The sequence below is a fragment of the Rhinatrema bivittatum genome, chromosome 17 (genome assembly GCF_901001135.1).
Source record: "Rhinatrema bivittatum chromosome 17, aRhiBiv1.1, whole genome shotgun sequence".
Classification (NCBI taxonomy): Eukaryota; Metazoa; Chordata; class Amphibia; order Gymnophiona; family Rhinatrematidae; genus Rhinatrema; species Rhinatrema bivittatum.
The window spans coordinates 31,149,476-31,176,457 of record NC_042631.1 but is presented as its reverse complement, the minus strand read 5'-3'; the positions used below and the strand labels follow the sequence as shown (position 1 = coordinate 31,176,457).

The 26,982-nt window shown below is 42.5% G+C and overlaps 1 protein-coding gene across 8 annotated transcripts in view; it reads right to left on the bottom strand.

The window, feature by feature from the left end:
• LOC115079425 (circularly permutated Ras protein 1-like) overlaps positions 1 to 26,982 on the bottom strand; it is a 144,332-nt gene that overhangs the window by 29,126 nt on the left and 88,224 nt on the right. For 7 of the 8 annotated variants that reach the window (XR_003853287.1, XM_029583013.1, XM_029583010.1 and 4 more), the window contains 10 exons: positions 25,327 to 25,421; positions 19,858 to 20,121; positions 17,352 to 17,402; positions 16,370 to 16,459; positions 13,254 to 13,405; positions 8,744 to 8,825; positions 7,982 to 8,106; positions 6,924 to 7,008; positions 3,442 to 3,548; positions 1,229 to 1,332 (listed from right to left, as the gene is read on the bottom strand). Coding sequence is in view for 7 of the 8 variants with exons in the window: in XM_029583013.1 (XP_029438873.1) it covers positions 1,229 to 1,332; positions 3,442 to 3,548; positions 6,924 to 7,008; positions 7,982 to 8,106; positions 8,744 to 8,825; positions 13,254 to 13,405; positions 16,370 to 16,459; positions 17,352 to 17,402; positions 19,858 to 20,121; positions 25,327 to 25,421 (1,155 nt within the window). In the remaining variant the exon portion in view is untranslated. The remainder of the gene's footprint in view (positions 1 to 1,228; positions 1,333 to 3,441; positions 3,549 to 6,923; positions 7,009 to 7,981; positions 8,107 to 8,743; positions 8,826 to 13,253; positions 13,406 to 16,369; positions 16,460 to 17,351; positions 17,403 to 19,857; positions 20,122 to 25,326; positions 25,422 to 26,982) is intronic. The other variant, XM_029583016.1, reaches the window with a different exon arrangement.

Genomic DNA, 26,982 nt, shown 5'->3' with positions numbered 1-26,982 from the left:
GACTAAAGGTCATCCAGCACCACTGTTTGCAATTACAAAGATAATTACCTTTTTGTAAGGTAACTACACCAGCATTTAATTTTTTTACTTTAAGGAATACATTTTGGGTGTATCAGTAATTCTGGGATTGTGCATGGTTTTCTTTAAAGAACTGAAAGGAATGGACTAACTTTAGCACATTATGATGTTACCAGTTAGATTTTACAAACATTTGTATAGACAGTATATAAACGATTTTAAATACATAAAAAATAAATACGTATTTTGAAAATGAGATTCCAAGTACCAAACAAATCAGAGCAACCTTGTTTAAACCTTTGGCAAAACACCAAGATTAGATAAATTTATCAATTAACGGGTATGAGCAAGCTAAACATGTGAGACCTGCAAGGGTTCCCGCTGGTCTTCTCAACCATTTGCCCAATAATTTTTTTCACACATTGTTTTTTAAATGCAGTTAAAAATTCCAGAATTTGGTAAAATCCATATTTTGATCAACCACAGCCTAAGCATTCTGAATTCCCAAAATCTGAATGCTTAGTCTTTGGTTGAACAATATATAAAGGGCAAACCTTTTATTCCCATCACACCCCCCCCCCCCCCCCCCCCATCATGGACCTCTGCCCCCACTTCCCAAATACCTCAGATTTGATTCCCACTCCCCTCAGGCCCAGATATGTGATCCTTTCTCTCCTAGCATCCAGCCCTTGCAGAGACCTCAGCGCTCCAGCACTGGCTCTGCTGTCACTAGAATGAAGTGAGTGCAGAGACTCAGTGCTCCCATGGCCCTGTGCTCACAGGCATCACAGTGTCCTCACCCACTCTGGGCTTCTGTGCAGAACATGGGGCCTTGAGTGTTGGGCTACAGGCTGACTATAGAGAGAAAGGAGGCAATCAAATTGGCTTGGAAGTCTGGAGGGGGTATAGGCTTGGAGTTTGGTGGGGCAGCAGGAGCTTTGTCGTCTCCAAAATTTTGCCACTCTGGGCACAGGCCTTCTAGGCTTGTTCATAAATCCAGGCCTGCACATTTCTTTCTGATTAGTTACGTCTTGACAAAACATAGGAAGTATGAGAGGGGAGGGCGTTATTTTTTTACATTGCTTATTTTTCTCAAACTCCATCTCCCTAGCTTTTAGTACTTCTTGTTTCAGTATTTTCATTTTATCATTGTCAATCATGTTGCATTTTCTAGGTTGTAAAGGCATAATGCATCCATTGTCAGACTTACTCTGATCCTTGATTCCAAATTCAAACGTGATTTCCGTATCTTTAGCAACATTCCCGATGTCTTTAACTAGTTTATTTTCATTGTGTTCTTCATGCCGAAAATACCTAACACAGAGAAGTAAAGGCAGGAAGACAGATAAGCAAAGTGGAAAATTGAGGCAAGAACTTCTACAAATTTTGCTTGCCAAGGTTATGGCTTTGATGCTCATAGGAGGTGCTTACGAGCAGTACCTCCAGGCTCCTGTGAACCTGCACACCATGAGAGAAACCGCATAAACAACCTGCCACATAGTCAAACCTGAAGCTCCCCCACCTCCTTATTCAGTCACTTGAAGACAGCTACAGAGTGCCTCCTTCAGTCTCGGCTCTCTCCGCTTCCTCTTTAAGCACCTCCCCTCACAAGCAGCCTGCAGGGAACAGGAGGTGAGTGGGAAGGCTGAAGCTGGAACAAATAGAGCAGAGAAGAAAAGAGACACTCTGCTCCCTAATCAGTCCCTCCCCCCTTCTGTTGTTCCCTCCTTCCCATCCTGCAGGGAACAGGAGGGGAGGGGTGAAGTGGACAGAGGAAATAGCCTGTTTGATCCTGCAAAGATCTTTTAATTCAAATCAAATATGATTTTAATATAATTCCTGAATGGAGTGATGTCCCTATAGAAGAATGTAATCTTTATACAAAAGTTCTTGCACCTGCATATGTGGCCAACCATATACAAGACACAGATATGTTTTGGAAGTCTGCAACTGCTGGTGTGCCACAGCTGGCAGAGGGGGCATTAATTACAATTTATCGAAGTCTTAATGATTGGCACTAATGTTGATAAGTTTCAAATTTGTGCTAATTTAATCCCTTTTGTGTCCAATATATGTGCACATATATTTCTGTAAAACTAAAAGGGATTGGCAATCCTATTAAATGAAATAGACAATTGCAACAAAATTGCCTATTTCATCTCATTTCAGGAGCACTACAAAAAATTAAAAATGCCAAAATTTTGGAAAAACTGGTATTTCGTGTTAGTATATTCTAACATCCAGTTAATGTGCACTAACTATAGTAAGTTTACGCTAACTGAAAATGTTACCAATTGGGGAAAAGTTTATGAGCTAGAGATATGGTTTTCATTCCCATTGGCTATCTCCTTAGCTACTTGTTTGTGTTGCCAAGGTTGCAAGGTGGTGTTTGTGGGGGAATGTTCAGTGCCTGATAACAAGTGTAAACAAACAAGTGATATAATAATAGCATCAAGTCCTAGTCAGCAAAAGTATTTAATGCAAATGAATATTTTGAATTTTCCAATCCTTTGTACTTTAGGAAAGGGGCCCTGGCATTTTGGGATATGCAAAATTTGAATTTCCCTGGTGTATGGGTGGTAACTGGTGAGAGGGGGAGGTGACTGGGATGACTGTATGGGGAGACAGGATGGGGTGGTGACGAATATGTTGCTTTATGAGGTTTTAGTGTGAATGAAAGTGGATACTGTGTGTATACCTGAAGCATTTCACAGTACAGCGAGGGTACAGCTCTCTTTTAACTTAGGACATTCCTATTCCAATCGACAGGAAAATCAATTCTAAAAAACCGGATATTGTGGTAAAGGAGAAAAACACAAACAGCATTGCTGATAGAGGCATCAGTACCAAACTATTCTGTGGATCATATGGAGAAAGCAATGATCTTTAAGAATCAAGAGATGAAATCAGAGACCAAGAAAATGTAGCAAAAGACACTGAAATAATCCTAATTGTATTGGGTGCCAGTGGCCTGATTAAGAAGAATTTCCAAGCGCCCCTTGATATGTTGCCTATAAAAATGACACCGTATGAACTCCAGGAGGCGGCTCTCTCTGGCACAATGCAAGTAACTAAGAAGGGCATTAGCAGTAAAGTTGAGAGACTGAAATCATTCCCAACACATCCTGGGTTACGAATGAGGTTCGTGCCTGTTAAGGTATGCGCAAAACCAGCCCATTTGGAGACACTGCCCTGAGAGAAACATTCACTAGCACCAGCCTTCACCTGAGGTCGGGTTCCCTAGTCATATAGAGTTCAGTATAATTTACATTTATTGAGAGACTAATGCTTTCATAAAGACAGACATGTAGTGCATGCTGCTGGGTGTTGCATTTTGCACCTTAACACTTCCTTGCCCACTTCCAGGCAGCATCACTATTCCAGGTCCAGGAATGCTGTTTTAGCTGAGCCTCACTAACTTACATGTCTTGTGGAATGAAAAAACTGATTTTCACATTTGTTGCCATGACATTGTCTTCCAGAATGGCCTGAATTTCACTGGATAGATTTCCGGGCTTAACAATGTTCACCTGCAGAAAGGATAAAGGAGAAGAATGAATTCATTATTTGAGCTCTGGAATTCAGGAAGCTTCTGGGGGTTCACTTGTGCACCGGCATGGGCAGTAACCCTGGTGAGCTGCTCTTTCACTGTGAAACTGCACTGGATGTAGGAGCTGGCGTTCCTCCCATAAAGTTGCACTGTCTTGGTATTTATGTATTTGCATTTACCTAAGAGATTGCTCTGATTCCAGGAGCTGGAATTGACCCCTCTAAAGCTGCAGTGATTTTTCACGGCCACCCAAGCTCCTCTTGGATTTGTACTGCCAGTGCTTCCAGAAGCTGGCACAGATTCAGGAGGTTTATGCTTGTCTCATATTTCCTCTTCACGATGAGATTTAGAATTGTTCACCGATTACTGAGGCTGACACTCTATCTGGGGATACCCCTCTGTATTGTAAGGGGATACAGTTCTAAATGAAGTTTATGTAATAACATGGTAGTAAAAAAAAAAAAAAAATGTGAGCTAAAATTTAGTGTTAGAAATAAAGTTAATTCCTGATGCAGTAAAGTAATGGTATGCAAATACACTGGAAGTTAAAAAAAAAAAAAAAAGGTTTGTTAAAATAAAATATGCACTAAAAAGGGAGCAAAAAGATATGCAGAGTTTAGCACACCTTTTTATACATTGGCCAAATCTGCTAAAACTGTAGTAAAGTTTAAAAACACACTTACTTTACTATCATTTTTAAACTTCATTGGTTAGATGTAGATGTTAAGTTTAACTCATACCTCTAGCCACTGAAAGAAAAATACCGGAGGCTCCCTGGTCCAACCTGAGACCTCTGAGCCAGAAGAACTCTGCCCTAAGGACCTCATAGTCAGAAACCCTCTGCTCCAGGTCCCCCAAGCCAGAAACCTGCTCCTCTGGGACCAAAAGAGTCCACAACACTAACCCATCTATGTACCTCCTACCCACTCACTAATCATCCACCCTAGCAGCCCCCCTCAAGGCCCCCTAATACTTATCTTTCCAGTAGAATGCATCCTCCTGTCTTCCCTGCCCTTCAATTAGAAAATGGAGGTGTAACGGGGGAGGGGGTCATGAGTGAGTGGGGGTAACCTTCTGACCCAGTGGGTCTGGGGCAGACAGTTTCTAGCTCACAGTATTTCAGTTAGAATCCAAGAGCAGAGTCCCTCCTGTCTTTAGGGGCCCAGCCTATGCTGGACCAGCACCATAGACTAATACTCACTGCAGAAATGTGAGTTAACTTTATTCCACCTCTACCCAGAAGTTAAATTTCCAGTGTTAAAATATCCAGCCTGTAACACAGCTCCTTGCCCTGGGGAGTCGCACCTAATCCCTCCACTTACATGGGATTAACATGGAGGTATTTATCTATTTGTAAGGGCTTCTCCCTATAGTTACATATTTATTCTCAGTTTTATGTAAGGGCTCTGCCCATGAGTTATTGTTTACTGTGAACCGATGCGATGTGCAAACGAACATCGGTATATAAGCGACTTTAAATAAATAAATAAATAAATAAATAAATATTTATTTACAATTACTTGTATACCGTACACTCCATAAATTGAGGCAGTTAAGTTAAAATACTCATAAAATTAAAACATTACTAATCAAGACAGTACCTTACAATAACAGTACATAAGGATAATAGAATCTTTTGTCATCAAGCACACTATCTGAAATCTTAGTTTAATACACCAAAGGCCTGCTTGAAGAGCCAGGCGTGGGAACTTGGGTGATAGCATCTTGGGAAACAGCCAGGAGGAATAAGGAATGAGGAATAAGGAAACAGACTCTGGCTGTTTCCTTTATGTACAATCTATTTACACTGCAGACTCGCAAATCAAAAGAAAAATGCAGCTCACCTTAAATTCAGATAGTACACATATCAAACGTGGGAGGTTTTTGCATAAGCTGGCTTCCTACCTGCTCCCCAGGGCCTTCCTAACCCTTCTAGGTCCCTAGTTCTTGCACCCTGGTGAGGGGCTCCTCCCTTCACCCAGGATTGCTTGTGGGTCTGGATCTTAAGGAAGACCGGGCGAGACAGCTGTGCCAGGTCCCTTAAGGCTCGCCTACCCTCTCTCTCCTTCTCGCTGCTCTTTCTCCTCCCCCTATCTCACCTCTCCTTGCCTGCTCCTCCTACCCCTCCCTGTTCATTGCAATTTTCTGCCTGCTTCAGTTTTTTGTAAACCGGTGTGATGTGTGTCCACGAATGTCGGTATAGTAAAAGTTTATAAATAAATAAATAGACTAGCCTAGTGGTTAGAGCAGGGGACTATGAACCAGGAGACCAAGGTTCGAGTCCCGCTGTCACTCCTTGTGACCTTGGGCAAGTCACTTTACCCTACATTGCCTCAGGTACAAAAACTTAGATTGTAAGCCCTCTGGGGATAGGGAAATACCTACAGTACCTGAATGTAAACCGGTGTGATATCTCAATTGAGATGAATGTCGGTATATTAATAAATAAATAAATAATAATAATAATAATAATAATAATAATAAACCAGGTTTTTAAGGTCTTTTTAAACCCTTTCATGTCAGGTGTAAGCCACAAGTTCTCAGGCATCTTGATTCCATGAAATGGGACCTGCGATTGAGATAGCTCTGTCCCTCACCTTCCCCAGATGTGCCTGGTGGATTGAAGGTACACTCAAAAGTCCTTTGTTTGCAAAGCATAAGGAACTAATTTTAGCGTACATGCATTCTAGTGCACCTTTTTTGTGTGTTAATAATCTTATTAAACCCTAAATTTAAACACAAAAAAACTATTATTTAAGAAGGCATTTGATACTGAAGCATAACTGTTCTTGATTTGATAGATCCTCCTCCAACTTCATTCCTTCTCCTTGTCCTAATGCTCAATGGCTCTACATAAATGTAAAAGAACCAAAGTGTGATTTAAATACAATGTTATTTAAGAAGGTATTAAAAAGATTTGAATAAGATTATGTAAGGCAGAATTACATGTAATGCTGTACCACTTCCTATGTCATTGTAACGTTTGTTTTTAATTACATATGTAATGATGTAAAGCAACTCGAACATTCATGGAAAAGCAATTTATAAAACTTTTTAAATAAATACATCAGCGTACTAAAATGGGAGTAAAAAAGTGCACTAAAGCACCTTATTACTTCAGCTTTAATGTGATTTGTACATTGCTTATTAAGAGACAGCACGTTTCAGCAGACAAACTCTGAGCTTTAATTTGGTCTTCACTTGGAATCATCCCCATTGTGTGTGTGTGTACGCGTCTGTACGCACATTCCCATGATTATAAAACACACCCGTACACAAAATGATGTGTCTCAGGAACTCGTCTGTGAGCTGAAGTTGCCGGGAAAATGCATCACTTGACTTTCTCACCACCTACCCTGCCTCCTGTTCGATCTGCCAGTTTCCCCACCTCCATCAGTCTACAATCAGTGCCTTCAAATGTCAGAATGGAAACAATGACACTGGAATAAAGGACAACAGCACCCACATGAAAACCACATCCTATGTCAATGTGCAAAAAACAAGTCTTCTCACCAACACGCAGTGTCACATAGCAGGACAGATGAGATTAAGCAAGGGCTAACGGTTCAGGAAGGCAAAGTTACTTCTGGGAAACTGCAGGGGGCATCAGCATAGTTAAAGCAGTGGCGGTTTTACTTTCTCTGTCTCCACCTGCTGGCACGATGAATGAACCCAGGAGCCTGGACTAATCTGGTACGACCAGGGAAGGCAAAGTTACTTCCAGGGCACTTATGACGAGGGCTTGATGTAGAGGGTGAATGCTTTCTGTTTCACGGCTATGACTCTCAATTAATGTACAACAACATAAGAGACTGATTTGAAGGGAGACCAAAAGACCATCACGTTCAGCATTCTGCACCTGTCTCTGCAAGCTTCAAGGTGATGACCCTTTGTTAAGATGCCATACAATTGCCATGATAAATAAATGATCCCAGTGGAAGCAAAAAGAAACCGTTTGACACACAGTTATCTCTCTGACAAACAGCTTAGGAAAGAATATTGAGTGTAAGGAGACAAGTAGAGTAGTGCTGTAGAGCGTAGAAATTGAAAAAGCGGGGGATGAGAGGTTAAAGAAGCAAAAGGTTTAAAGTTAAGGGCAGATGGTTTTAAATTCTAAGAAAAAAAAGATGATACAGTCTACACCTTGTATTTAGAGTTAAAAACAGGGATGTGGCATTTTAGCTGATAGTTTATGCAGGAGATGGGTGAGGAATGCATACATGCAGCTCACTGTAATGTGCTGGTAATCGGTGGTGTGCTGTAGCACTATTGACTTCAACTGTAGCAATTGTCGGTTGTTGAGCCAACCTTTGGCATCTTTCCGTTTCTCTCTCTGCCTTTCCCTCTGTAGGTCTGTCTGTCTTTCTTGCAGAACTGTGATGAAAAGGGACTGGTTGGCATGATCTTACGTACCCCTTTCTACTTGCTGTCTCTGCTAAGTCACCATAGAAGACCTTGGCGCTTTGGCATACTTCATCATCCATTGAGTCGAGGTATCCAAGACCTGTGTTTGCTAAACCGTCAGTGCAGATTATCACCTGGAAGGTGAAGGACATGCAGGCAGTTACATACATGCTGCAGGATAGTCAGCCAATTACACATACTGCAGTTACACTGTAATTACACTGCAGATGCACGGCTGCATGCTGAATTACAGTATAATTATGTGCAGTTACACTTATTTATTTGTGGATGCTTATATTCTGCAGATACAGAAATTCTCTGCAAATTAAAGCAAAAAAATAAAATAAATCAGGTACATAAAAAAAACTAAAAAGCAATATCAGACAGACAGGCCTATAGATCAATGAAAGGTCTGAAGACCAAAACAATCTAGCTCATAAAATAATCAGAAGTAGTAACAAAGCAGATCCATTGCTAAAATATCCAGATTGACTATACCTGTACTATATTGTAGATCCACTGTTCAAGGCATTTAGATCACAACGAAGAATTATTTCATCAACACATTCTTCTCAGTAGATACACGGGTAATGGTTATTGGCTAGTTATCCCATGTTTAATTAAAGCTACATCAGCTTATTAAATAACATGAGTACATGTTCTGAATGTATCTACTATGAATTGTGTCAGCCCCAAGAATCATTATCTAGCCCTGGTCATCACTGCATCAGTCTGCCCAAAGACGTAATTCATTGATCGTCAGGAACTAACCTGTGAGCCTGTTTGTATTGATGCTAATGTAATCGATATCAGTGCGGCTGGTCCCAAGGCTGTTGAGCCATGTTCTTGCATTCTAGAGGAAGGAATGAGCTTTTATCCATATGCGACAGGTAATGAACAGAAGAAGGATTTCAAACACAGAGGCCATGCTAATTTCTGCAGGGTCGCAGAATACAAGAGACAAAAGCCAGAGGCACTTGTAATCCAGAATTCTGTGAGTTCCTGAGGTATCACACAGTACAGAAGACCATGCCTTTGGCTGTTAAGGCCTATTTTATCTAGGTCTAGATGATCTACAAAACTTGCCAGCAGAAAAATATTCTTTCAAACAGCACATCGTGTATCCAAGGACTCAAATTTTCTGCAATCTCTCACAGGAAAAAAAAATGCTCAGAAAAAATTGTGAAAGCAAAAACCTTAAGAAAAAAAAACAAAACTGTGAGACTTTTCCCCAAAAGTGTAAAATATAGGAATTAATTTGCCAGATGTTCCACAGTTCTTTTTTGGCAAGTTTGTGCTTGCATGATTTTTCTCCATGGAATTCTTTCCCTTCCAAAAGTTGTTGGAAATTAAATTCCTCAGTCAAAAATGTATAATTAAAAAACTTGACTTTCTGCAAGCTTTTTGTCATTCATTTATCAATAAGAGATAGATATACACCTGCATGTCTAGAGAGCTATGATACAGAAAATATACTTGAATTATGATTGGAATAGTAGCCTAAACCTGAAAATGTAAAAAAAAAAAAGTCTTATTATATAGTGCATACTCCGATATGTTTGCCATTGTATTTAGGGGGTGGGTTTAGTGCTTCATTATATTTTCTAGGATGTTATATAGATTGCAGGGATTGTTTAAATTTTAGTTATGTGATGCAACCTTACACATCCTCAGCGAGAGAAGAGATGGTGTTGGGCAGTGTTAGGACTTTTGTGCATTATTTGAGGCATAGTAGTTTATTATACTGTATTTCATGATGTAAATCACTTCATCAGCACTGTATTATTTGGCGTAAACTGATCTTTGGGAAAAAGAGGTGGTATATAAGAATTAATGTAGGGGTCTGCTGTGCAGCTCGGCTAGTTAGCCAGATAACTTATCTGGCTAACTAGTAGGGTATATTCAACCGCACAGTCGCATCGCTGAATATACTTGGCTATCTTAAAGGCAGCTGCATAAGTTTATCTGGCTGTCTTTAGGACAGGTCTGTGGAGGTCGAAATTCAAAGGCCATTTAGATGGATAACTTAAAAGTTTTCCATCTAAATGGTGTTGCAGGCATGGACCCTTGGACCAAGGTGGAGTTGGCGCAATCTGCAGGGCAAAGCCCTGCAATTCCCCACCATTGGCTGGTGGAGTCAGATGAGGAAGAGGCCCAGCTGGTGCTTCACCTATACCAGTCCATGTTCCCCTCGGGTTGAGCCTTTGGGTGCCGGGGCCAGCAGGTCTTAGGTGGGGCCTCTGCTGATGGTCAGAAGATCCGTAGAAGAGGCAGAAGCATGCAAGCGAAGTCGAAGGCAAGCAGTGGTCAGTGGCAGGCGGTGTTCAAGGAATGTCCAGAAGGTGAGCAGAGGCCAATACCAGTTATTCGTCCAAAGAAAGGCAGGACAAATAGGCAGGCAGGGAGGCAAGGAGCAGCACAGGCAAACAGACAAGGAGATATGGAACACAGAAGAACTGATGAACTGACCACAAGAACTGAAGATAGAGATGAAAACCACTGGGACTGAAGACGAGACAAGGACTAGGAACTGAAGACAAGATGCAGGAACTTGGAAATGCTGAGGCAACTCACACTATACAGGCTGTAGGGAGACCTGTTGCTGAGGAAAGCAAGGGTTGAGCAGAAGGGCCTAAGTCTATGAGGTCATCAATTGGTGCCGTGGGGGATTTCCCGTCACGGGGCCTCAGAGCTGCCGCTCTTGCAGAGTCCACGGGTCCACCAGGCTGCCGCCACAATGGAATGGGATATGAGGCTTGACAAACCCTTTTCATTTGGTGTAGAGGAAAAAAAAGCACATCATCTGTGTGAGCCAACAGTAGGAGCAGCGGCAGCATTTCAGTGACACCATCTCCTGCTGATGTGGGGTCAGTCTCGCGAGAGGAGCAGCGAGATTTCACAGCTTCTACCATGAGACTGGCTCTGCAACAGTAGATGATGATGTCACTCAAATGCTGCTCCTGCTGACGGCTCATGCAGGATGAGCAAGAAGCCTGACTGTATAAACTGCGCTAGGGAGCCCCAATACTTGCAGAGGGAGGAGAAAGAGCCTGGGAGTCACTGGATGAGAAAGTGGAGGAAGGGCATAGGGAGAGGGGAGGAAGAAAGTGATGAAAGCATAGAAAGGGGAGGAAAGAGCAAGGGATGGGGAGGGAGGGATGGGGAAAGAACATAAGAACATGCCATACTGGATCAGTCCAAGGGTCCATCAAGCCCAGCATCCTGTTTCCAACAGTGGCCAATCCAGGCCATAAGAACCTCGCAAGTACCCAAAAACTAAGTCTATTCCATGTTACCGTTGCTAGTAATAGCGGTGGTTATTATCTAAGTCAACTTAATTAATAGCAGGTAATGGACTTCTCCTCCAAGAACTTATCCAATCCTTTTTTAAACACAGCTATACTAACTGCACTAACCACATCCTCTGGCAACAAATTCCAGAGTTTAATTGTGCGTTGAGTGAAAAAGCTGAGGTAATGAGGAAATAAGGTGAGAAAGGGGAATCAGCTGAGATAGTAAGGGGTGAGAAGGTGAAGAATCTCTGGAGGGACAGGAATGGGGGAAGAACTGAGGTAGTGTGAGAAGAGGAGGGAGGGAAGAGCCTCTGGAGGGAGAAAAGGAGGTGAAAAGTGGGGAGAGAGGAAAGATAGTGAGGGAAAGGGGAGGAAGAGCTGAGGTAAGGGGTTGAGAAGTAAAGGAAAGAGCAGAGGTAGTAAGGCCACAGTCTGCCCAGGGAACCCCCATCTGTCCGCAGATAGCCTTAGTAGAGAAGTGGCTTTGGGCTGCCGGCGGACCGTATCCTACCAGCAGCTCAAGTGAAGTGGAGGCCATCTTTTGATCCCACCACGACAGAGGCCAAAAGTGAAGAGACGAGCCCAGAGCTCCCAGGGGAGCAATTGAAAAAAAAGAAAAGGTGAAATATGTGTGTGTGTGCGCACGCAAGAGAGAGGGCGTATGTGAGCATGCGTATGTATGAGAGAAAGAAAGTGTATGTGCATAAATGAGAGAGAGAAAGTAGAATATTTGTGTGCCCTCCCTTCACCACTAATCCCCAGGTATGGAGCGTGGGAATTTTTTTTTTTAATCTTTATTAGTTTTAATTATTGTGTGTTTTATGTCTCTGCTATTTTGAAAAATTTTACTGGTGCTTGGGAAATTAAATAAAACAATTTAAATGAGTTTTTAAATACTGTATGTTTATTCTTCAGCTGTTTTGAAATATTTCTTTTTGTTATTAATATGGTTTTACTATTATGTTTGATATTTTATATTTCTTGATGTTATTATTTGATATTTTATGAGGCATGGTAGTTTCTGTTTTTTGCATTGCTGCACTATAAATAGCCTGGCTTTTTGCAATGTCCTGTTTTTGTCTGCATATTTCTATTTCTACTTTATGGTCTCTTTATTCTGTATTTGATGAGGGTCTGTCAGTGTTTTACATGTGGAAAAGAGATGAAGTATTCTGCTAGCTTTTAGCTTCTGTATAGCAGCATGGCTTGTTCTGTTTTCCTAATAGGAAGGAGCTGGTGTTATATTTGCAGTGTTAGTTTTTCATAGGCAAGATTGTTATTGCTAGCAATTAGTGCTGTTTGGCATGGGAGGTTTGCTCTATTGTAATTGTTTACTCATGACTTTCTGAGGGTCCAGCCCACATTCAACATGCATTACAATAGGCCTAACAACATATGGGTACTTTTGCAGGTTTTCTGTTTGGCACAACAGTGCATGTAAATATAATATACAGATTGTTGTAAGATGTTTTCACCTCAGAAGACTGTACTCTGTTATTTTAATGCAAAATCTGCTATAATAGATGCATAATTTGTAATTGTGTGTTTCTGTTTGAAGAGAGGCAGAGTGGGGTAGGTGGGTGCTAGGGCATCTAATACTCTTGCATTGGCCATGAGTTCCAGAAGAGAGGGGGGAGGGGGGGGGTGGACCCGGGTATGGAGGAATGTCAGATTTTAAAGTTTTGATTACTGGAGGGAGATGAATGAATCACGGGGGGAGGGGGGCAGCACACTACTTGTTCGTACAGAGCAGCAAAAACCCTAGCACTGGCCCTGTCAGCAGCATCCTGCCGCGTGGGCAGGAGAGAGCTGGTGGATTCCCGAGGGGCGGCCCGTACCTGGGGGTGAGTGCGGCAATCCACAGCCGGCGGAGTTTGCGGACTGCCAAACATAAGAAATGGCTTTTGAATATCAACTTCGTAACGTAAGGAAATGTAAGTCTGGGCTGTCACTGCGGTGTCATGGTAAAATCTAGATATTTCACTTACCCCTTTACTCTGGTGCTTAAGGAATGGAAACTCTCAGTGATGCATTTGGGGGTTGGGTAGTTCACTCCTTGTTCTCGGAGGTAGTCTGCGTCCATCAGTTCATAGCCCATAAGTATCTGGGGGGCACCCAGGCCATCCCCATATAAAGTAACCTAGGAAATAACAAATATAACAAACTAAAGAGTCAGAATATATTGTGAGTGGCCAACCACCAATTTTCTACATTTAAGGTCTGGGAGAAAGCCAAAACTCTAATGGAACATCTGCTGATGGAGATTCTTCTCCAACTCAACGCTTCACGTTTAGTCTCTGATAGCAACTGTTCTTGCAGCTGGATTCTCACTGTGTCTACCCATGAAAGCCATCAGGGAATGGGGAAGCTGTTTGAGTAGTTGAAGTGGACTTAAGGTCATGGTTTCTAACCACTGACCAGAGACTAGGAGATATGCCAGAATAGCCAGACTAAAGACCTGGCTATTCACTCAAGCATTCACGGACTCCAATTGATTTAACACCTCAACTTCATTTACACCATTGTTAACTATCTCTACTATCGTTAGCCATTATTAATTAATAACCTGTCCTTTCTCTTCCTTCTTTGCCAAGTTCTAGTCACCCTGTTACATGTATCTGCCTTTTCCGCACCACTGTTCTAGTTTATGTTTTTTTCATGCACTCCTGTTTTATGTGAACCAGCATGATGTGACTGCGGTCTCGAATGCCGGTATATAAAAAACCTAAATAAATAAATAAATAAATAAATAAATAAATAAATATGGCGTTGTAAGTAGATCCTCCTATCACTACAGAGACAGGATGCCGAAACCTTTATAAAAGTGCGTGTTGGTAGGGAAGCGGGAACATGGCCAGGAGGTGTGAGTGGAGGCAAGCATTATAACCCTTATATCACTCTCTCACTCCCCACCTCACACTGCCTCCCTCCCCATGGAATCTCATGTCAGCCCTTCTCCCTCTCTCGCCCTCCCCTCCCGATTTCACGGCTCCCATTCTTCCTCTCTTCCCCCCGGTTCTCCCTGAGCTCCGTGACTCCCGTTCTCTCTCTCCCCTGGACTCATGGCTTCCATAACTCTGTGGGCAGCCCTGATAGCAGGGTAGGCATTTGGTGCAGGGACTCTCCGAGTGGCCGTGAACTTACAGGTGCTGCCTCCCGCGTGAAAACCAGAGGGGAGTAGGGCCGTCGAGGGCACGCGGGCTCTTTGAGCCCCTGCACTGCCTGCTCCAACTTTGTCAGGGCCGCTGTGATTCCCTTTGAGAGCTAGAAGGTCAAAAGCAGGAGCAGTAGCTATCCACATGGGTGTAGGGATGGAGGGTGACATTCCAGAGGTGGGGACCTTATACATCCTACTTTTAAGAGTGGAGGGAGGGGTGCATGGTATGACACCCTTTGCCACTGGCCCAAACCTGTGCAGGGGTGTGACTTGTGTGTGTGTTGGTGGGGGGGGGGGGGGGGGGGGAGATGTCTCTCCCATCATGGAGGAGAGAATGGAGTGATCGCTGTTGAGATGTGAGGCTGCCATCCTCAGTCTTGGACTCCTCCAACAAAACAAACAGCGATGTTGAACAAGACCTTAAGCATATTCCCACAAACAGCTCATGTTAATGAGAAAGGGAGGGAAGAATCCGTCATAGGCAGGGCCATTTACAAAGATCCTGCACGTATGTGCCAAAGTCTGCGCAGAATTTTCAAAGTGGATTTTATGGGCATGCACACAGGCACAGCGTTGCAACCTGCTCGGGAGTAGGTAAGCAGGCAGGCACGCACGTCAACTCTGTCTCTGCCTCGTCCCAGAACGCCTCTTTGCAGCCTGCATAAAGGAACGCACAAAACCGCCTGTGCTTGTACTTTTACTCACACAATATCCCTCCCCCCCAGGAATATTCAAAGGTCATTTATGCACATAAATCCTTTTCAAAAACCCTATGGGAGTTGTGCGGCTAAGTGGCGATGTCTGAATATCTGGCCCCTTTCAGCAGCCACCACTTTGCCGGCTAACTTAGCTATTTCAGTGGTGATATTCAATTTTATCCGGCTGTTAGCCCATCAGTTAGACCTGCTAGTGAGCTGCTCTAAAGTTAGCCGGATATACTTATCCGGCTAACTTTAAAGTTATCCAGGTATTTTCAGCTGCGCAGCTGCACTGCTGAATATCCCAACTAAGTTGGCCAATAAGATTATCTGGTTAGCTTAAGTATCCAGGCAGCCTCTCAATACTGACCTTGCCTTTTATGCAGAAATGTTTTAGAGCGACCTATCAGTTGGCTTTCACAGAACCACATTCATTTTGAGGGCAATTCTGAAAGTAATGTTACCTGGGTGAATAGCGATTTATCCAGGGAAACTGGCCTTCCCGAACATTGTCCTCCTCGGAGTAGCTAAAGAGAGTACTTGCAGGGTTCACAGCATGTGTCCCTTTAGTGGCATTAAAAAGGGACGTCTCTAGGGCCGATTAGGTTGGGGGGGGGAGGGGTAAAGTACCCCTGTAGAATGAAATTTTCAGACCTGTGCCTTTTCCCCCTCTTTTCTCTACCTGCAGGCAAAAGGATCTGCAGAAGCCGTAGGGTCCTCGGTGCCCTTTCAGAAGAAAACCTGCGCGCAGAGTTTTCTTTGAAAATTTTCCTACCAGGTCCGCACGTGCAAAATGGCCCCCACCCTTTGCACGGGACACTGAAGACTGCCCCTCATCTTCTTTTAAGCTTAAATGACAAGTAGCAGCCCCATTTTATTCTGTAACTCCTTGAAAAATAAATACATAAAATACAGGTGGTGAGATGGAGCCTTTAGAAACCACAAGTGGCTCCCCAGTGAGGGATTAAGCAACGCTGTACAAAAGAGACCAGGTTATTTAATGTCAGCTATTAACAAAAGTACAAGAAGGGAAGTGGAACAATATTTTGTGCAAGCCAGGATTACATACTCCGAGGATGAGAAATGCTTTACTGCTCTCGGAGATTCTTTGCTGTACGAGTGGCCCCGCCCCTCCCCTCCCCCACTCGTTTTCAACCTCCAAAACACACATCTTGTGCCAATGGCGAAAAATCTGGACTAAAGGCTTGTACGCCACTGAACTGTTCCAGCGCTCCATGCAAACGCTTACCACATCATTAAAGGTAACCAGAGCCACACGCCGTGTGGGAGAGGTGAGCATTAAGGAATCCAGGGACCATATGATAGCATCCTGAACGCCCTGAAATAACCAAAGAAGAAAACCACAGGTGATTCAAGCACAGGGCGAACAAGGGAAAGGAAAGAAGTTTATTTACAGGAAAATACGCTTATGTTGGGACAAAAAAAAAAAAATCACTGCATCTCGGAAAATTAACTGCCTGTTGGAAAAGCATTGATTTCCTGCTAACCTGATTCAGGAATATGAGATAAGCACAGCAGATGTAAGTTACATGGAGATGAACATGTGTGGCCATTTTTTATGCCACTTTAAAATTTAGATTTGAATCCTAGAGGAAATGCTCACTTTTTTATTAATCAAACATGGAGTGAGTAATGGTGTGCAGGGTTTGTTTGTTTGTTTGTTTGTTTGTTTCGTTTTGGTGGTAGATGGCTTCATTTTGGGGGTTTTTGTGGCTTTTTAAATTTCATTCTGTTTAGTTTTTAGTGCGTGCTGTTTTACAACAGCATGCACTAAAACCCAAGGTTGTGCGGACTCATTTTTAAAAACCATCCCACCCTACCCCAGTTCCCCCAGGCTTACTCACTTCTCCTGGGTTCTTCACAGGGCAGAAGCAATTCCCCAGCTCTCTTGCCCTGATAGTGCAGTATTCCAAAAGGACGTCAATTGACCTGAGGCTGGTGTCATTTTGGAATAGGGCCGTGGTTGTTTCCAAGGGTAACATGTGGGTTAGCGTGGATTAATTTACAGACTGCTGTCCTCCTTGGCTTCACTGGGGAGGTTCAGTGACAGAACTCTCTACTCCAGGGCACCAGTTCAGTTCCCTGCTCCCCCACGACACCAGCCCATAGCCTCTCCTCTGGCTTTGTCAGCTCAGGCACACCTAGGCCGCCCCAAGTCCTGAGGAATCATTCGCTTGCTGACTCCCGGCTCTCCCACAGTGCAAAGTTACCTGCATTCGTGACACATGCACCGAAGGCAGGCTCCTGTTCATCACCTTAACCTACGAGAAGAAAGGATTGCGCTCAGTCAATGCTCGGTTATCTGTTGGCGCTTGCTTGTTGCCATTTGTGACAATTCATAATTCACAAGCAGGAAAGTTCCAGGGCTGTAATATTTTGCCAGAGACAACTGTTCATTTTCCAGAACATATTTTCCATCCTGAGGTTACAGCCAAAAGCTTCAAACAGACCCGGCAAAGTCTCAGTTCCGGTGCTGCTGATCTGCAGGACTGGCATGCATTACAATCAACTGCAGTCCGATCAGGAAGCACCAAAATGTATCTTGCTTGCCTGAATGGAAGCTATTTGCAAGCAGAGGGCGAGAGCCAGAAATGAACAGAAACATCATGAAAATGTAATGCCGACAGCAGTTCCAGAGAAACCTTGGAGAGGGAAAAAATGCCCCAAGAAATCCTTCCTTTCTCAGTGACTAGCACCTGCCACTAAGAAGATGAGGGTTAGGGGAAAACTTGTCATCGGTGACTGACTAAGAACAGCTGCTGGAATGGGCACTGCAGTGGAAGCCCTCCCTCATTGTTTTCAGCATACACTAACATGTCACTGCTAATCTACCTAGAAAGAACACAATGAAATACTGCAAAACTGCAAAGACACTGCAGATGAGCGGATTACTAAAGGAGTGAACCAAGCCATCATGGCCACACTGAAATGCTAACTGCTTCATTACATAAGCTGATCATGAGTTTCTTTTGAAAGATCGTCTGCATTGTGAGACAAAGCCTCCTCCTCCTCTCTGATCCAGATCCCCACTCTCTTTGCTTGACCTCACATGCTCCTGCTTGACCCTCCTGCCATATGCTAGCCCATCCCACTGAAGGCTTTGCCAAATAGCAAGAGGAGGAATGTGTGTGTATGTGTGTGGCAACCTTGGAATGATGGTGGCGTCTTCTGAAATTTCATCTTTGGTTTTGTTTCAGATTTAACAGCTATCCCTTGCCTAGTGCATGCACCCCAACATAAGACCCCTGACGATTGAAAAGGCTGACAGCTGTTTTTCCCAGGCTCTATGGCCTATGAAAGTTAAACACAAATGGCTACATTTTCAAAAGCCTGCAAGGCAATTAGACATAGTGGCACAGGTGATATCAGCAGATGAGAACCATTTGGCCCAATCCAAATTGCAAAACAGATATCCAAAGACACCAGTTAGACATCTAATATGTTTTTAAAGCAACATGGTAATAGTTTAAGCGGAGTTGGATGGCTACGAGGGGAATTTTCAAAGTGTCTGCTTTGGGACAGTCAGCATATGATTTTTACCCACAGACTATGCCTTAGTTTTCATAGAGAAAGTACATACTTTTCCTTTGAAGCCTGCGGCGAGCACAAAGTGCCTGTGGACATCGCCACACACTTTTTGTGTGGGTAGATTTTCTTGGGAAAACAAGGCATGCAGATTCAAAGACATAATCTATGCACAATTATTTTCCAGGCCTGCCCAAAACACTCCCGGGAACGCCTCCCTGAAATGTGCTGAAACTGCTCATGCATGGAACAGTACATTTATTTTTAGATGCAATTAGGGAGGGCAATGATCAGATACCTAATTTACAGGGCTAAATTGCTATTTACTTGTGTAAATGGCTTTTGAAATTTGTCCTCCCTATGTAAATGTCCAAAAAGGCGTGTGATCCAGAGGCGTGGTTTTGCCATTAGACACACTGATACCATTTTAAATATGCTAGGTGTCTGAGCCATGCATACCTTACTGTATCAAGTATTTAGATAGCTAACCAAGTGCCCCGTGTAAACATCCAATCTGATTTTCAGACATCTAATACTAATATGTGCACCCCATTTCCACATAGGTGCACAGCTGCTTGCCTGTTAATATATACAGTATCCTCAACAGTACTTATCCATCAGGTTACTAAGCTTGAAGATACTGAACCCTGTCCTTTTCTGGTTGCAAAGTAGAATTTATTTAGTTACAGGTATACTGGATTTCTCCCCATTGGGTTTCTAGTCACAGCATGCAGCTCCTTAGGGCAGGGTCTCTCTTACTCCCAGGTCCAAATGTTCAAGGATAGGCTTCCCCTTCAAGCATCAGGGGCCCCCTCAATTCTGGTTCCTGCTGCTTGATCCAGTAGCCTTCAAGCTGCTGAGAACAATGTCCTTATATCCTTTTCTAGGCCCAAGGACCAATCCAGTCCTCAGAAGCATGATCCCCGCATCAAGCCTAATACCAGGCCTCGTCATTTGCAAAACCCGGATTTACCTGCACCACCTTGTGGCCCAGAGGCAGTACACGTCAGTCTCTTATCCAAGAACTCACAGCCCAAGGCTCACCAGCATCTTCACCTTACACCATCAGAAGGAATATAAATCAGCTCAAAACAATGGATATTCAATCAGAGGCTGGGTAAAAATGGTGCATGAGATATCACTGATACCCAAGAATCATTTTGAAAAAGTTAAAAATGAAAGCATATTCACCTCTTGCCACCATAACTTCAAAAACTTTTGACTGAAATGACTTAGCTGTATCCCAATCTGACTATTGCTTGCAGCTTTTCGCTCTACCTCGGACGTGACAGACATGCTTCCTGAAATATCCACACAGAAAACAATCAAGGGCTCTTCGACATTCGCATAGTTGGTGAAAGGGGCCGAGACAAAGGCAACGTCATTGTAGAGTCGATAGGGCTGGCAGAAGAGTCTAATGGAGTTCAATTTCTGGCAAAATTCACAGCTCCATACCTGAGGAGACAGAAGACTTGAGAACGAATGAACCTGAGAGAGTTTTTTTTTCATTTGTTAATCAGCCAACAGCACACCATACAAGGGCCTCCAAGACAAAGGCGATTCATGGAACAAAAACACAAGTTTGTTTGTTTAATGCTTGTTTTTTGTTCAGTTTATTTACCAAAACAAAAAAAATTACCCTCCCCCAAAAAATACCAAACCACAAAAAAAAAAAAAAAAAAAAAAAATGTGAACATGTCTCCCATGTCGCCTCCCATCCCAAGACAAGGGCCTCCCCCAGGCTCCTCTGAGCCTCCTCCCTCGGTTAAAATTGAGTGGGGCCTGGGCCTACCTGGCTGGGCTTAGTTGGGCCCATCCAGGGCTTAGCTGGGACCCTCACATCCCCTTCACAAATCTCCATGGCTGGGATCCACCTTTCGGGGGGGGGGGGGGGGGGGGGGGCTCTGGCAACCGCAGCGGCAGCAATGGAACTTTGTGAATGGGCGTACAACATGGAACCAGTCACACCTGAAAGATGCGTCAAAGTGATGTCACTTCAGGCCCGGCTCAGGGGAGGGGCCAGCGCTGCCATTTTTAAAAAGAGAAGGTAAGAGCAAGCGGGCATCACTTCTGCCCATTCCAATCCCACCGCCATCACCGCACTCCCAGAAAGAGGTGAGTGATAGGCCAAGGCCCAGCTTAATTTTGCCAGCAGGAAGAAGCTTGGAGGGGGTCCAGGGCACTGTTCCCTCTAAGCTGTGCACATCTGTGCATGCACACGGGTTGTGAACCCCATGCACATAACACACAGAGCGCACAAAAAAATCCTGATATTATTTACATTATACTGCACAAATTTGAGCTTGGCTTATAAAGAGTTGTACAGAAAGAAAATGTTTGTGCATGAGGTCTTTCAAAAATTTGAGAGAACATCGTCCCAGGGAAACCCCAGTTGGGCCCATCCCAGGCTTGTCTTGGGTTGGGAGGTGTTTTTTCCCCTCCTTTCCCCCCCCCCCCCCTTCTTCTGAGAACAAAAATACCAGAAAATCTGTATTTTCAGCATTCATTTGCAACAAATGCACATCCCTAATATCTGGACCAATATTAACCTGGAGCATGGTATATCATGTTTGTTACGGGGTTTCAGATAAAACAACACAAATTGTAATACATTATTTACATTTGAAATGGGGGGAACTCATAAAAAATGTTTTGGTTGCTGATCTTCCTGACCTGTCTTCCTGAACCATCAAGTAAGGACTATAAGTTATACACCCTGACCTCTCAATGCTAGCCATTGTAAATGTGTGTCAACTGTGACTGTAAATGACCTTTGACTAACAAATATTACTGTTAGTTAAAACTTGCTTTGTAATGTGCCTTAAGGCCACTCGTGCAAAAAGGCAAAATATCAAATATCTATAAATAAATAAAGCCCAAATGCCTGTACTATTTAATCATAGGTCCAATAACCACAGATGGACACTGAGAGGGAAGCTTGAGACCTGCAGGACTGGGCTGGTCCTCCACCAAGCATGCTCGTGGTAGCTCTGTTTGGCTCTTGGGGGAGTGATCTATTTCATTCATCATACGGGCCACCAGTGCATATATGACTTGCACTTCAAAAGACCATGTGTCATTCACGTTTACATGCTGAGAGACTCTCTGGGAACAATTTCTTTTATCGTGTCGTGTAATCTGCAGATTTTCTCTAGTGGTTTCTGAATGTCACACTAAGCGTGCTTCTCTGTCTCTGTGCTTTTTTTGCCCTTTGAAAGACTAAGAAGACACATCTTGATTCATATTCAAAGCCTGAGAGACTCTGGAAATAACCTGGTGGTTCTACTTGATAAGATCTATATTGGGGTTTTCTCTTATTTTCAAGGGCTTTTTTTTACATTTTTAAGAAAAGTGTTAACGTCAGTTTTAATTGCACATTAAAAAATTGTTTAAAAAAGGGTTGATTACTGAATATGACTAAATAATGCAGTAATTTTTTTTTAACAACAGCCTACAAAATGTGTGTTCAGATTTCAACTTTAAATTTCATTTTGTCTTGGTGTTGACCCTGCAGTTTCCTCCTGCTCCTTTGGGCCGAATCAGCACCAAAGCTGGGATCTGCCACCATGATCCTTTATTCACAACTACTCAGGGCTTCCCCACATGCATCTAGTGAATAGTGGAGTGTCCCAGAGATCTGTACTAGCACCGCTGCTTTTTTAACATATTCAAAAATGACCTAGATATGGGAGAGACATGAGAGGTGATTAAAAATTTGCTGAAGATACAAAATAATTCAAAGTTGTTAAATCACAAGAGGATTGTGAAAAATTACAAAAGAACCTTGCAAGACTAGGAGACTAGGTATGCAAATGCAAGATGACATTAATGTGGACAAGTGCAAATGATGCATATAGGGAAGAACAATCCAAATTATAGATATACAATGCAAGGTTCCAACTTTGGGAGTCACCACCCAGGAAAAGGATCTAGGCATCATCATCATCATGGATAATATGTTTAAACCTTCTGCTCAGTGTGCAGCAGCAATCAAGAAAGCAAATAGAATGCTAGGGATTATTAGGAAAGGAATGGAGAACAAAACAGAGAATATCTTAATTCCTTGTATCGCTCCATGGTGAGACCACACCTTGAGTATTGTGTTCAGTTCTGGTCACCGCATCTCAAAAAACATACAGCAGAATTAGAGAAGGGCAACCAAGATGATAAAAGGAATGAAACAATTCCCCTATGAGGAAAGGCTAAAGAGGTTAGGGCTCTTCAGCTTGGAAAAGAGACAGCTGAGGGGAGATATAAAGAGGTCTGTAATATAATGAGTGGAGTGAACAAGTAATTGCAAATCCGTTGTTTACTCTTTCAAAGAGTAAAAAGACTAGGGGACATTCAATGAAGTTTCTAGGTGATACATTTAACACAAATAGGAGAAAATAATTTTTAAACAACACATAATTAAACTCTGGAATTCGTTACCAGAGTATGTGATGAAAGCTGTTAGTGTAGCTGGGTTTAAAAAAAAGAAGAAAAGTCCATAAACCATTATTAAGGTGGACTTGGGGAAATCCACTGCTTATAAGCAGAATGCAGTCTATCAACCTTTTTGGGATCTTGCCAGGTTCTTGTGATCTAAATTTGTCACTGTTGGAAACAGGATACTGGGTTTTATGGACCTTTGGTCTGACCCAGTGTGGCAAATCTTTTGTTCTAAAGTAGTCTGGTCATTGCAGAGAAGAGCCTGAGCTAGGGGCCATATGCCAGAGCTCCTCCCAAAACCCTGCAATCATGGGACCTCAATCCAGCCAACAGGTGTCACCCTTAAGCAATGATCCTGACTACCCCACCCCCACTCCAGGAAGTATGACCTTGGCCAATACAGGGCCAGCTCTACCATGATGTTCTTTTCTCTAAGTTCTGTGATTCGGCACTAGGTTAGGAATGTTTTTCTGTTAAAGGAACTTTCCATGAAATTAGAGTAATTCTAATTGCTTTAGCAAAATGTTTCTTCTTTCCTTCTCTCTGTCTCTCTCGTTTTCCTTGTAACTCATACTTAGCTCTGTGTCAATGTGATAATTCATTCTGCATTCCTGCATCAGTTTGTTAAAAATTAAACTGGAAAACATACACCTGCAAGACTGCGCGAACTAAGAATAACTAGCATTAAAGTCACAAGGGTTCTAGAAATCATGTGGAACTTATTGGTCTCAATTCTTTCAGAACGGGGATTTAGAAATACTTCCTATAGAAAGATGTTTGATAAGTTTGGAAAATATCATCAAATTCTATGTTAAGAACAATTCTGTTAATGCATATCTTGGGAAATAAACTCTCTTTACAGTTTTTTGGGTTTTTTTTTTACAACCCCACTCTTTATCAACTAAACAGGCTTACGTTGACTTTAGTGTAAGCAAAAACATACTTGGAAAGACAATTGCCATGGTTCCTAGCACGAAAAGTAGCACTGGCCCTTTAAAAATGGCTCTTGCATGTCCAACTTTAACCAGTGTATAAGAACAGGGGAAGCTTGTAAAAAAAAAAAAAAAAAAGTTGGAGATGTTCCCTGAAAGAGCAAATTGATGGTTTGTTCAAACTAGTTTTCCACAAAACAAGTTGAAATTGAAGGCGTGGCCTTGGGACTACAGCGATAGACTGCGAATCAGGGCATGCAGGGTTCAAACTCCACTTCCCCTGTGACACTCCGTGTGGCCATAGGCAAGTCACTTTATCTCTCATTGCCTCATATACCTATTTAGATTGTAAGCTCTTTTGGGAAGGAACTTAAGTGTATCAGAACTCTAATAATGCTATAAACCACCTTGAGCATCATTTCAAAAGGAGAGCTAAAAATAAAAAAATTATTATTATTAAATTTTAAAGATGCCAAAATTAGGTCATTCTGCATTGGTGGCCCAGTTTTGTGGCATGTCCTCCTAGACCTTCATCCAGAAATTGATTACCTGTTCTTCAGGAAGGAAAAAAAGGCATTTTTCTTTCATCATGCCTTTGATTATTTAGACTGTGATGTTATTCTAATCTGTTTTATTGCTTTCTGTGATTTTATTAGATTTGCTCATGTGTTCTCATTTGTTTATGTTGAATGGTTTGTTATGTATCATGTTATTGTATTGTTCTATGTATACAGCTGTGTTTTATGTTTTAAATTTGTTACCCACTGTGAGCAAGTATTTTAGAACTAATGGCCTAGAAGTGTATGAAATGAATAAAATAAGTAGAAGTTGCTCTGATAGGAATTAGAGAAAACTATGGAGCTGTGGAAGTGCTCTGGCACAGTGGAGAGAATTCACGGGAATCTGATAGTTCCTCCTCCTGGACGCTCCAAGTATATTTTTTTCAGTATGCGATTAACTTTTGTTTTGCCAATTTTTATCAATTGAATGGTTCCTTCTACAACAGTTTCTATTCATCAAACTCGGCCATTTTTCATTATTTGCCCTCCAGAGGCCAAAATGGTTTCGGAATCAAGCCCTTAATGGCAAAGAAAAATATTCAAAGACACACACAGACAGATAAATAGACAGGCATGTACCAGCTGTAACCAGTATTAACACAAAGGAAAAGAAGAACTAAGGAGTTTGTCCTGTGTTATGTCAGAGAAAGTATTTAATATATCTGATCCAGAGCAGGATAACCCTCTGTAGTGCTGGGAGGTAGGGAGGGGGCCTTGCTGGCTCCATTGATACTCACCAGGCCTGTGTGATCCTGCTTTACTTGGCTGATGGCAGACATGGCAGCTGAGCAACCCTCGCACAACACGGTGGGGCCGCTGCCCTTGTTTGGGGCTGTGAGGGGAAAAGGATCAACCAAATCATCTTTTAATGATTGCTTTTATCTTGTCTATAAATTCCCTAAGAACTGTATTTATCTAAAAAGTCAATGTTCCTCCACCTTCTTCCGTCAGAAGGAAAAGGGGAGAGAGTTAAAGGACACTGCTCCTGATGCAATGTAGGACCCCCAACCTCATCCTTTTAAAGATGAGGAAGGGAGAGCACGGTAACCTTCCCTACCCCTCCTCCCTGACTGAAACAAGGTTATAACTCAGTTACCAAAAGGTTCAGATGCATTTTCCGAGCCACATACAGTCTTGTCTTCATTTATTGAGTGTAATATGCAGTATAAGGATGGTCATGTTTTATTTTATTTATTTATTTAAAAGCTTTTATATACAGGTATTCATAGGATCATATCGGTTTACAAGGAACTTAACGCAATATATGGAACATGGTGCATGGTAACTTGGAAGGAGAGATGTCAACAGAACATGATAATAATAGAGAATATACATACGATAATACAATAATAATAGAGAAGATGCAATATAGAATAATTGGGGTAATTAATGTAAGGCAATAGAAAATGTATTGTAAGATAACAAAGATCATATACGTTAAGCAGGTTTTGAGGAGTCAGTTGTGGCATAACAAAAGTTAATTGGGAGAAGAGTGGGGCTATAGACTCTTTTCAGAGGGGAGTATTGAGAGGTTTTAATACCTGAGGAAGATTTCAATTTAGTGGGGAGCAGGTGGGTTGTTTCTAGATGAAGGGAAGACCAGGGGGAAGGTATCGGTATCTGGTGAAGTGGAGGATAGAGCACTATTCAGGGAATGCCTGTTTAAAGAGCCAGGTCTTTAGTTTTTTCTTGAATTTCTGGGTGCATAGCTCTAGACGGAGGTCAGGAGGCATGGAGTTCCAGAGGGCGGGTCCTGCAATAGATAGGGCTCGATCTTAGGAGAGGGTGTGTGTAGGGTTTCTTTGTAAGCTGATCTAGTGGGTCAGTTGGAGGTGTGGAAGCAGAGGGAATCATCCAGCCAGTGTATATTACAGTTGTGTAGGGTTTTATGTATAATAGAGAGATTCTTGAAGAAAATTCAGAAAGATATTAAGATATTGGAAGCCAGATGAGTTCTTTAAGGACGGGGGTAATGTGTTCTGTTTTGCGGGTGTTAGTTAGAATTCTGGCAGAGACATTTTGCAGCATTTGGAGTGGTTTGATGGTTGAGGTGGGGAGGCTTAGGAGTAGTGAATTACAGTAGTCAATTTTTGAAAAAATTGTGGCCTGAAGGACTGTATGGAAATCATTGAAATGGAGGAGTAGTTTCAGGTTTTTTTTGAGGACATGGAGTTTGAAGTAGCACTCTTTTATAGTTGAGTTGATGAATATGTTTAGGTTAAGTTGGTTGTCAATGGTGACGCCAAGGTCTCGTACAATATGTAGGAAGAAAATAGAGGAGGGGAGGGGGGTTACCCTCCGGGGGAGGGCACTAAATTGTGGTGGGCAGAAATGAGGAGGAGCTTGGTTTTTGATGTGTGCAGGGCTAGGTGGAGGTTTGTGAGGAGGAGAAT